The sequence below is a fragment of the Ascaphus truei genome, chromosome 3 (assembly GCF_040206685.1).
Source record: "Ascaphus truei isolate aAscTru1 chromosome 3, aAscTru1.hap1, whole genome shotgun sequence".
Classification (NCBI taxonomy): Eukaryota; Metazoa; Chordata; class Amphibia; order Anura; family Ascaphidae; genus Ascaphus; species Ascaphus truei.
Genome location: NC_134485.1, coordinates 353,363,140 through 353,374,966, shown reverse-complemented (window position 1 = coordinate 353,374,966; position 11,827 = coordinate 353,363,140). Strand labels below are relative to the sequence as shown.

Genomic DNA, 11,827 nt, shown 5'->3' with positions numbered 1-11,827 from the left:
CAAGTTCTTTCAAAACGTATTTTTTATTTTGCTACAGAGCTCCAAGCTGCAAAGAGCAGTAATATACATAATCTACTGTTACACCGCGAAATCTTATGGATCTATTAACTTGGTAGGGTACAACTGAAACGTCCAAATGTCAATGTATCATGCACATTTTTTTTACCTACGCTATAGACCAGCTTGAAGACATTACAGGCAGTCCTCGGTTATCCAACGGAATCCGTTCTGGAAGTAGCGTTGGATAGTGAAACCGTTGTAAAGTGAGTCCCATGGTAATCAGTGGCGGTGAGCGTTGGATAACGCATTCAGGCGTCGGATAACGCATTCCGGCGTTGGAAAACGGCCCATAGGGATGGATTGTAAAGCGTTGGATATGCCATTCGTTGTAAAGTGAAACATTGGCTAGTGTTCAACAATGAATAGTAATCAAGGTTGGAAATTGGTAAGGCAAAAGTGAGTAACTCCTGTGGCCACAAAGAGGGCAGCTACTATTGGCAGTGAAAGGGTTAATATTGTAGCTACATACAGGACCATAATGAGCTAAAGGGTTCAATCTTGTTGGTGTATACCTTTAAAAATGTCAGTATAAGTATTTTGTTAATAATGTATGAATGTTGTGCATGTACAGTAAACAATGTAAATGTTAAGTTTTTTTTACTTCCTTTAGCTTCTGCTTTTTCTCCTAAATTGGGAGAAAAAAAAACCCCATCCCGACCTTAAAATGTCATTGTGAGCACTTTCAAAATGTCAAAATGAGTTAAAATACCTACAGTAGTTGTTTTTTCTTTAAAGTAGCATCATGACCAGTGTTCGACAATCCTATACATTTGCACACCCGGGGCGAGTGGATTCAACATCTGGGCGAGCTCCTATTGGCCCAAGCAGCACATGTGTTTGTTTTTTTTAACTTTTCCCTGCTCGCGCTGAAATTTTCCCTGCTCGCGCTGAAAAAAATAAATAAATAAAACTCCCTCTACCTGACTGCTGATTGGTGCGCGCTCCCAGGCTTTGTGGGTGCGCGGCCAGGCCCTATATGAGCCCGCCCCCAACGAGCGGCCATTCTTTCTGGCCAGAGATCTGTTGGAGAGTAAGTACTCTCTAATCCTCCATCCTGCGGCCCCTCTGCTCCTTCCCTGCCTCCTGCAAGCCAAGGTGTTCCCCCTTACTCCCCGCTTCCCCCCGATACCCGCGCAGGGTGGGAGATGGTAGTGGGGGTGTTCCCCCCTTCTCTCCCTGGTCCCGGCTTCCCGCGCGTGGCGGGAGATGGTAGCGAGGGTGTTCCCCCTTCTCTCCCCGGTCCCCGCTTACCCCGGCTTCCTGCGCGGGGCGGAGATGTCCCCCTTACTCCCCGCTTCCCCCCCGATACCCACGCGGGGCAGGAGATGGTAGTGGGGGTGTTCCCCCCTTCTCTCCCCGGTCCCCGCTTACCCCGGCTTCCCGCACGGGGTGGTGTTCCCCCTTACTCCCTGCTTCCCCCTGATCCCCGCGCGGGGTGGGAGATGGTAGCGGGGGTGTTCCCCCCTTACCACCTTGGTCTCCACTTCCCACGGTCCCGTGGCTGCCCGCGCAGGGCAATAGATGGTCGCGGGGGGGAGGGGAGGCGAGCGGGGCAGTGGTGGTGGTGCTCGGTTGCACGGCCTTTCCTCTCTTCTTCCCCCTGTCCCGTGTGTGTGTGTGTGCATGGGAGAATGTGTGTGTGTGCATGGGAGAGTGTGTGTGTGTGCATGGGAGAGTGTGTGTGTGTGTGTGTATGTGTGTGTGTGCATGGGAGAGTGTGTGTGTGTGTGTGTGTAGGATACCAGAAGTGTCACCCCCCCACCCAATCACCCCATCCAATCACCCATCCAATCACCCCACCCAATCACCCAATCACCCCACCCAATCACCCCGTCACCCCACCCAATCACCCAATCGGCCCATCACCCCACCCAATCGGCCCGTCACCCCACCCAATCACCCAATCACCCCACCTAATCACCCAATCACCCCACCCAATCACCCAATCTCCCCGTCCTCCCACCCAATCACCCCGTCACCCCACCCACCCAATCACCCCCCAGTCTCTCACCCCCAGTCTCTCACCCTCTGTCTCTCACCCTCTGTCTCTCATCCTCTGTCTCTCACCCTCTGTCTCTCACCCTCTGCCTCACCCTCTGCCCTCTCTCTCTGCCTCTCGCCCTCTCTCTCTCTGCCTCTCGCCCTCTCTCCCTGCCTCTCGCCCTCTCTCTCTCTCTCTGCCTCTCACCCTCTCTTTCTGCCTCTCACCCTCTCTCTCTGCCTCTCGCCCTCTCTCTGCCTCTCGCCCTCTCTGCCTCTCGCCCTCTCTGCCTCTCGCCCTCTCTCTCTCTCGCCCTCTCTCTCTCACCCTCTCTCTCCCTCACCCTCTCTCTGTGTCTCTCACCCACACTCTATGTCTGTCTCACACTCTTGATCTGGATCTCTTATTTACCCTATATATCTTAACTGCCCTATTCTACACCGAAATAACCTATACTGCTTTCTTCCAGATCTGACTCAAGCTTCACACGGAAGACATCGGAACCCCCCCTAACCCAGAAGACAGGTAGGGAACACATCCCCTCCAATGTATAACATTGCAGGAATGAGGGTACCTGGACATTGAGGGACGGCAGATCAGGTAAGATCCCAGGCGGGATTGCTGCTTTAGATATTGTGAAGTGGGGACGTCCAGACATTGGTTAAGGGGTTCAGGAAACTAGTCATTCACACCTGGCTTTTATTTCTAGATCCGACATTTACACACACACACGTAACAAGGACTAATTGTAGTATAATGTAATACAATAAATACATTTATGTCAAAAATGAATGTTGTTCTGACTAGGAATTTATTAAATGTATTTTATTTATATATTTTATTTTAAAGCGGGGTTGGGGGCGGGACTAGGGTTGGGGGCTGGACTAGGGGTGGGGTTGGGGGCGGGGCTAGAGGACGAGTAGGTTTTTTGGGTCGGCGAGTAGATTTTTGGGTGATTTGTCGAACACTGATCATGACCAAGGGACTGATTTTATATAATGATATAAATGGGAGTTTTCTCTGCTAAATGGGTGATATTGGATCCGCCTTCACGGTTTCATCACTTGAACCATCACAGCCATTGTCTCCGGAGTGGAACGGCATGTTTATCATAGGTAGATCTTTCAATTTAGACCTGAAAATTTCCGTGACTTTTTGTTGTACATCTGAAACCAGCTTTGAGAAATCAGGATTCAGAATATTTTCCAGTAATTTATTTTCCTTTATGATCTCTGAAACGGCCTGTTTGTTGCTTCCTTCCATTTTCTCCCATGTCTGAGCACTGGCTTCTTGGACCATCCAATTTTCCCGCTCTATTTCGTCATAGTCTCGTCCTTCCTTTTTGAAGCACCCGCAGTTGCAACGCCAAACAGGATAATACTGTACCAGCATAAATATAACCACGAGCAAGAAGAACCCTGCAAGCCCCATCATCTGAAAATCAAGAATTGAGCATTTAAATTGCATCGCTATGCTGCCTTTCCACAAGCCAATTCATCATTTACCAGGTACAGTATTAATGGTACTTTTTCTTATAGTTACATACCACAGATACAGTTACATAGCCCTAGATACAGTACCTGCATTTTTCTTTGCTAGCATTTAACCACTTTCAAACATTTTTCAAAAAACTGATAAAATAATTGATGCAAACAATCCAAAATTCCACTGAACGTACTGTTTTTGCAATAATTTTGCCCCAGTTTTGCAGCCTGTGATAACTATATTCCATGTTTCTTCTTAATGAGTCTAACATATAGCTGTTAGGTCAATTGCCCCAGGAATGTTATTTCCACATTAGAAATACACTGCAATTGCACATGTGAAAGCTCAGTGAGAATAATTAAATTACAGAGTTTACTGATGCAAGGTTCATGAAATATTGCCACAAACTGAGCCCTTTCCAAATAAATTGTCACAGGTTTTCATACAGGTCTTTTGGGAAAGTATACCTCTCACTGCAATTCAATAGTTAGCCGTATTTTCCAAAGTGGGGAGATGATTTTGGAGTACTTTTAGGCTTACATGGTATGCATACAAAATAGATATTGGGACAAGATTACTTTCTACAGAGTAAGCTTCATCATTAGCTAACTATCGAGTAGTTATTCTTTATCCAGTAGTAGTATACAGGTAGTCATCATTACATATAAACGAGTCTTACCTGTGATATAAAATATGCTGGTATTGGTATGCTTTTTGTATCCGATATTTCAGTTCCATTAAAGTTGAATGATCTGAACAGGCATTCCACATATCTGCCATCAAAAAGAAGTATTATGATCCATATTATAGGAGGGACACATGCTTTACATACGCTGGAACCGTATGAACAATTCCAGTTTTGATTATATCGGCAGAAAAGGAAAGATTTCCTTTGAGAAAATAATGTCAGGAAAAAACAGATCATAGAAGGGAAAAAGAAAAATGTGAGACTATACAGGACCACCCATATCTTCTGTGGTGGACACACAAACTCTACTTCCATCATCTCTTCCAGCAGAAAAAGTATGAGAGCCGTAAATAAAGTTTTTACAATTAGACCCTGAGATTTCCAGACTCCAAAGAATTCGTGCTCTGAAGACATCGGAAAATGTTTTCAGGGACAACCTCCAGTACTCAGTGCACCAGCACAGCCGAGGAGCTGCAGACAAATATCAAAGTGAAAGAGTTTCCAGACTTAAGTAAGAATCCTCAAGGCAACTGATTTCTGATTGGCAGCTATTTAAACAGCTATAGATAAAGAAAAAAAAGAAGTGCATGATCCCATAGTGTGATCCAGGAGGGGTACGTCCACCACCCTCACCTCGCAGGTACCATGGGAGTGGTGGGGCCTGGTGCAGGAGTGCAGCTTTCTCCAGCACCTGCCAGGGAAAGTGGAAACAGCCCCCACCATGAGCACCACCCAACAGTCACGACAGCCCACTTATGGCTTGGTCCCCCCACCTTCCCCCTCATCTTCCCAGGTTTGGTAGGCATTGTGACGGAAAGGGACAAGTATAATCAAGATTAAGGGGGGAGAATGTTAAAAAGGTTGGAGGTGATTTTAAACTATGATGGAGATGGGGTGGGGGGTCAAGAAAAAGATAATGAACTAAATAGAATAGATGGGGATGGGGAAATAGCAAGGGGTCATGGAGATAGAATGGGGGCAAGTGAGAGTTTGGCAAGTAGCAAGACACCCATAGTAAATACAGATAATACTAGAAAACGTCAAAAGGCTAAACCCAGTTGTAGTAGAAAGGCAGAGACAGGAGCAGATAAGATAATAGTATGTAACACAGAGAGAACTCTAAAGAATGGGTTCAAAGCACCCCACTATTTGCACTCATCACCAGATAATAAATGTATGCTCCTTATAGCCAAAAAGTCAGATCCCTTAGCAGGGAGCTGAAAGCGACGAAAAAAACAAAAAGTTTTATTACATATGATATTAATACACTAAAGAGTTAAAATAAATAAAATTCCCCACAGAGGAGTATTGGAGAGGGGAGAAGGGATATATTAGTCTGAATTACTGTATTAGTATGTATTGTCAGAGGATATCCCTATCTTCCCCTGCGGTGGTAGTATTCATGTGATATCCACTGAATATTAACAGTGGGATTGTAAATGCATTAATTTGCAATTGGGTAGTGTGACTAACAGTCTGTGGTTGTCTGTCGATAGTATGGAACGAAGACCAAACTATGATTTTCCCACATTGGGATAACTTTATTGTCTCATATTGCAGGGTTACAGCGAACCCAGGGATTGTATAAGCCCTTTATGGCTGTTGTATCACAGTAATACCAACTGATTATTATGTCACACTAATGTATAAACATAGCTTGTATACATGTAGCAAGTCTATTCCCGTCACTGATATTATGCATAAGTATGTAGCAACATTGGGTTACAGCAAACCCTGAAATTGTACCAACCCCATATAATGTTATGCAAGACAGCCTATACTGTATATAGAGATGCCAGGTAATTAGCTGCTATCGGTAAAGGTAAACCTGAGTGGTAGAGGGTTGCGGTGAACCCAAGCAGAGATCGGGTGTTTCGTATTGGTACTAGTAAACAGCCTATATATAGAGAACCAGGTAAGCTGCTATCGGGAGAGGTTGTAAAGGGTTGCGGCGAACCCAAGCAGTGATAGAAAAAGTATACGAGCCGTGTATGTATCAGTCGCATGCACCGCCGTCGCTCCTCTGTGACGTCACTCTCGTGACGTCTGTACCGCCGACACGTGTTTTGCGCGTTCAACGCGCTTCTTCCTTTACCACCTCTCCCGATAGCAGCTTACCAGGCATCTCTATATATAGGCTGTTTACTAGTACCAATACGAAACACCATATCTCTGCTTGGGTTCGCCGCAACCCTCTACCACTCCGGTTTACCTTTACCGATAGCAGCTAATTACCTGGCATCTCTATATACAGTATAGGCTGTCTTGCATAACATTATATAGGGTTGGTACAATTTCAGGGTTTGCTGTAACCCAATGTTGCTACATACTTATGCATAATATCAGTGACGGGAATAGACTTGGGAGGGTGAGGGGGGGAGGGAGGTGAAGGGGGGGGGAGGGAGGTGAAGGGGGGGGGAGGGAGGTGAAGGGGGGGGGAGGGAAGTGACAATGTATCCGACGTCCGCTTGCTGCCCTGTCCGTTCCCCCCGCTGTCTCTGACGGTCGTCCGTCCGCTCACCCCCCCCATCGGCGGAACCTTCTGTGTGCTGGTGCAGGCGGAGGCGCGTGCAGGCGGAGGCGCGTGCACGCGGCGGCCGTTCCCTCCCCCGTCCGGCCACTCCCCCGCGGATCTGAGGCGGGAGGCAGCGTGTCTGCAATTGTTGTGCCCGCTCCCCCTCCCGGCTTTCCGCTCCCCCGCTTGGTCTCGTCCGGCCGGTTCCCTGCTGACTGTAGCGGCCGGGGGTGTGAGGCGGCGGGAGGCACAGGTGGTGTGATGTAAGGCGGGAAGGGAGGCCCCGGCGGCAGGGGTGGGTTCGGGTAGGCGCAGGGGTTTGAGGCCCCGGCGGCAGCAGGAGTGTTAGCGGGAGGGGAGGCTGTAGGCGCAGGGGTGTGAGGCAGCAGTTTAGTTACTTACCTGGGCGGGAGGTGGTGGCGGCTTGTGCACATCGTGTGGTAGTCAGTGTTGGAGATGCACACTGCGTGTGTGTGTGTGTGTGTGTCACTGTTAGACCACACCGGCCAATGAGAGGTGTGCGGGGGCGGGCGGGCCAAGGGAGCCATCTCATTGGCCTGAGGCGGAGTGACGGGCCAAAGGTCCAATGTGATTGCCCCTAGATACAGGGACATACAATGTTTTCAAATATATATATATCTAGAAATAGAAGATTACTTTGTTTCTTTTTCACAATTTTATTGCATACAAAAATAAAAATGTCCCAAGCGATAGTGTAGAGAGAAAGTAAAAGACTAATTAGACTGGAGATAAAATTACATACTCCTGGTAACGGCAATGATATGACAATTTCAACAGACTTTTTATTAAATGCTTATACACAGTCTTAAATATCAATATACACCCCCTCAATTGTATGTCATAAATTCTGAATTGCATTGTCAGACAAGAAGGACCAACATAATACAACAAATAGAATAAGGTGCTTTTAGCTAGCGTCGAGAATAATTAACTCATTATAGCATGGTATGGTGCGTGTATGTATTTGTGTATGTGTGTGTAAGTGTATATCAATATTTTGCAGGACCCTCTGGCAGTGAAATGGTTAATTTATGCCCTTGGGAGAATCTGCCAAATCTGCAATTTTGTATCATTTGCTGCTGACAGCAGTACTCTCCATAACAATAGATATTATTCTTGTGCTTGTTATGGAGAGTACTGCTGTCAGCAGCAAACGATATAAAATTGCAGATTCTCTCAAGGGCATAAATTAACCATTTTACGGCCAGAGGCTCCTGCAAAATATTGCTATTTATATAGCTCAAGTTCTTTCATAACGTATTTTTTATTTTGCTACAGAGCTCCAAGCTGCAAAGAGCAGTAATATACATAATCTACTGTTACACCGCAAATCTTATGGATCTATTAACTTGGTAGGGTACAACTGAAACGTCCAAATGTCAATGTATCATGCACATTTTTTTTACCTACGCTATAGACCAGCTTGAAGACATTACAGGTTGTCCTCGGTTATCCAACGGAATCCGTTCTGGAAGTAGCGTTGGATAGTGAAACCGTTGTAAAGTGAGTCCCATGGTAATCAGTGGCGGTGAGCGTTGGATAACGCATTCAGGCGTCGGATAACGCATTCCGGCGTTGGAAAACGGCCCATAGGGATGGATTGTAAAGCGTTGGATATGCCATTCGTTGTAAAGTGAAACATTGGCTAGTGTTCAACAATGAATAGTAATCAAGGTTGGAAATTGGTAAGGCAAAAGTGGGAAACTCCTGTGGCCACAAAGAGGGCAACTACTATTGGCAGTGAAAGGGCTAATGTTGTAGATTCATACAGGACCATAATGAGCTAAAGGGTTAAATCTTGGTGGTGTATACCTTTAAAAATGTCAGTATAAGTATTTTATTAATAATGTATGAATGTTGTGCATGTACAGTAAACAATGTAAATTGAGACAGGTGTTTTTTTTACTTCCTTTAGCTTCTGCTTTTTCTCCTCAAGTGGGGGAAAAAAAACCCATCCCGACCTTAAAATGTCATTGTGAGCACTTTCAAAATGTCAAAATTAGTTAAAATACCTACAGTAGCTGTTTTTTTCTTTCAAGTAGCATCATGACCAAGGGACTGATTTTATATAGTGACATAAATGGGAGTTTTCTCTGCTAAACGGATGATATTGGATCCGCCCTCACGGTTTCATCACTTGAACCATCACAGCCATTGTGGGACGGCATGTTTATCATAGGTAAATCTTTCCATTTAGACCTGAAAATTTCAGTGACTTTTTGTTTTACATCTGAAACCAGCTTTGAGAAATCAGGATTCAGAATTTTTTCCAGTAATTTATTTTCCTTTATGATCTCTGAAACGGCCTGTTTGTTGCTTCCTTTCATTTTCTCCCATGTCTGAGCACTGGCTTCTTGGACCATCCTATTTTCCCGCTCTATTTCGTCATAGTCTCGTCCTTCTTTTTTGAAGCACCCGCAGTTGCAACGCCAGACAGGATAATACTGAACCAGCATAAATATAACCACGAGCAAGAAGAACCCTGCAATCCCCATCATCTGAAAAGCAAGAATTGAGCATTTAAATTGCATCGCTATGCTGCCTTTCCACAAGCCAATTCATCATTTACCAGGTACAGTATAAATGGAACTTTTTCTTACAGTAACATACCATAGATACAGTTACATAGCACTAGATACAGTACCTGCATTTTTCTTTGCTAGCATTTAACCACTTTCAAACATTTTTCAAAAAACTGATTCAATAATTGATGCAAACAATCCAAAATTCCACTGAACGTACTGTTTTTGCAATAATTTTGCCCCAGTTTTGCAGCCTTTGATAACTATATTCAATGTTTCTTCTTGATGAGTCTAACATATATCTGTTAGGTCAATTGCCCCAGGAATGTTATTTCCACATTAGAAATACACTGCAATTGCACACGTGAAAGCTCAGTGAGAATAATCAAATTACAGAGTTACTGATGCAAGGTTCATGAAATATTGCCACAAACTGAGCCCTTTCCAAATAAATTGTCACAGGTTTTCATACAGGTCTTTTGGGAAAGTATACCTCTCACTGCAATTCAATAGTTAGCAGTATTTTCCAAAGTGGGGAGAAGATTTTGGAGTACTTTTAGGCTTACATGGTATGCATACAAAATAGATATTGGGTCAAGATTACTTTTGACAAAGTTGAGACATTAGGGGGTCTGACGTAACAGCATTGGGATCTAAGAAGCCATTTTGTTTGTCTATTTTAGTCCGCCATCTTGTCTTGTCTTTGTAAGTTTTTATGTCATCTTTCTATGTGAAGAAATCTGTGTGAACGAACGTGTGAAACCGAGAATGGAATGTTTTCGCTCCTAGCTGATTTTATTGATCTTTCCTCATCCAATCAGCTCCAAATGAAAGTGTAAACAGACCAGAAGTTATAAGAAGCCTTGTTAGAAGTCTAAGATAAGCTCAGATTCTTAAAGTGAAACTGTTTCTCATACTAATATGCCAGGTGGCTGAACAGACTGATTTTTAGCTTACGCACGTGTAGCCCTTTTTCTGACGCTCTAAAGAGACTACGGGTACCGCACACACCTGTGGCTCCAGGAGATCTGAGCCTCCGCTAGCTGGGAGCCTGGGGTAACACTTATTTAGCGCAGTGCCTCCACTTACCCAGGATCCCCATCATGTAAGATTCCCCTGGGCAAGAAACATAACAACACACATGCTTTGAACTGTTTTACTGTACCGCAATAATAACCTTTGTACTTTATATGGCAATAACACATTCATTAACTTATACTATACTTATAACGCTAGTGGCTCGGCCACTCTCACAAGGAGCAACGCCTCTGTCCCCTCACCGCGTGCCCCCACACCGTGTCCATGTACTGCAATATGAATATAGGCTCAGTCCTTCGGCCACTCCACTTAGTGTCCCCAAAGAGTGTTCCCTAAGGCGGGATCAGCGCCTGTTGACCGGTGTTGGTGCACTTGTTGTAAATACCTTCCGGTCACTGCGGTGACCGGTAACAGCTTCGAAAAAGATCCGCCGATCCAGCGCAGTTGGGCTGATGTCGCGAGGCTCAGAAACCTGGTCCCAGATGACTGCCAAAACCGCAACTCAGTACACTTTGTCCCTAGGTGTATATTCAGTAAGGGGTGACGTCACATATCACTATAGGGCTTCCCTGCAGTCTGCAACCTACGGTGACTCAGGGAATCTATTTGGGCCCTCAGGAAAGATCTAACCTATGCAGGTGGGTAACGGACCCCCTGCACTCACACTACCTCCTTCCCCGCTCCTCCGGTGCCCTCTCTCACCCAGCTCCCTGACACAGTCAAAACTGCTGCAGCTGCACTGCACACGCACTGCCTCCTTCTTGTCAGAGCACACAGCACTGCAGCTGTGTCCCTGACAAGACTACACACACACACCTACGGCCGGGTCCCTACCTAAGGGGCCTTCCCTAGCACTTACCCACTAACCTAGTGGGGAGTGGGACCTACCTGGGGCCTGGGGGTGACCTGACCTGGTGTAAGAGCCACTTGCTCCTTACACCCTTCCTCCCCCTTCCTGCTCCCAGCTCCAACTGCCGTTCCTCCTAAGCCCGCGAAAAGTGTCTCTTTACCTCTTGCCGAGAATCCTTGGCCCTCATTGGCCACTCTGGGACACCTGGGGTATTTGGCCCTAAGCCTCATGGGACTTGTAGTCCCGCGGAGGCTACAGATACATTGGGGCCGCGTGCGTGCTCGTACTGCGCATGCGCAACTTTGGTAATGGCCGCCTCATCTCCCGAACTTCTCCTGCGCATGCGCGACCACTGCGCATGCGCGCACATTTACAATGGCGGCCCCCGCTAGCCGGGTATGCCGCAGAGCCTCGGAGCGCTCCCTGCTCCGGCCCCCACCCTTGCAAGCAGCCGGCGGGTCCGTTGCTGGCTCCGGTGGCACCCGCGACCGCGCGGCGATCAAGGAGGGGGGCCTCTGGGAACCGCGCAGGGTACAGGGCTACACACTCCCCCTGGTAAAATCCCAACGACCTTGCTTGGGTAGCAGACATATAACAGAGAGTTATATAATGAAAAATGCATTGCATAGATTATACAGCAAATCACATGCACTTGTTCAACGGTACC

The 11,827-nt window shown here is 46.3% G+C and overlaps 1 protein-coding gene across 3 annotated transcripts; it reads right to left on the bottom strand.

Moving 5' to 3' along the window:
* Nucleotides 1–2,869: 2,869 nt before the first annotated feature.
* On the bottom strand, nucleotides 2,870–7,228 carry LOC142490119 (uncharacterized). Of its 3 annotated transcripts, none has more exons than XR_012799986.1 (3): nucleotides 4,578–4,833; nucleotides 4,206–4,299; nucleotides 2,870–3,475 (listed from the first exon to the last, which is right to left on the bottom strand). XR_012799986.1 is itself a non-coding variant. In XM_075591948.1 (3 exons), the coding sequence occupies exons 1-3, from the start codon at nucleotides 7,161–7,163 to the stop codon at nucleotides 3,065–3,067; spliced, it is 537 nt and encodes a 178-aa protein (XP_075448063.1). In that variant the 5' UTR covers nucleotides 7,164–7,228; the 3' UTR covers nucleotides 2,870–3,064. The 3 variants fall into 3 exon arrangements, 2 of the variants coding, with proteins under 2 accessions (XP_075448063.1, XP_075448062.1); XM_075591948.1 differs by lacking the exon at nucleotides 4,578–4,833 and adding an exon at nucleotides 7,132–7,228; XM_075591947.1 differs by lacking the exon at nucleotides 4,578–4,833 and adding an exon at nucleotides 4,848–6,223.
* Nucleotides 7,229–11,827: the final 4,599 nt, after the last annotated feature.

Bases quoted from the DNA above. Each gene is read 5' to 3' on its own strand.
- LOC142490119 (XM_075591947.1), bottom strand. From the start codon at position 5,020: ATGCCTACCAAACCTGGGAAGATGAGGGGGAAGGTGGGGGGACCAAGC. The intron at 4,300-4,847 runs GTGAGGGTGGTG...TTTTGATGGCAG, and splicing joins ACTCCCATGGTACCTGCGAG to ATATGTGGAATGCCTGTTCA. The intron at 3,476-4,205 runs GTAAGACTCGTT...CTTGATTTTCAG, and splicing joins CAGCATATTTTATATCACAG to ATGATGGGGCTTGCAGGGTT.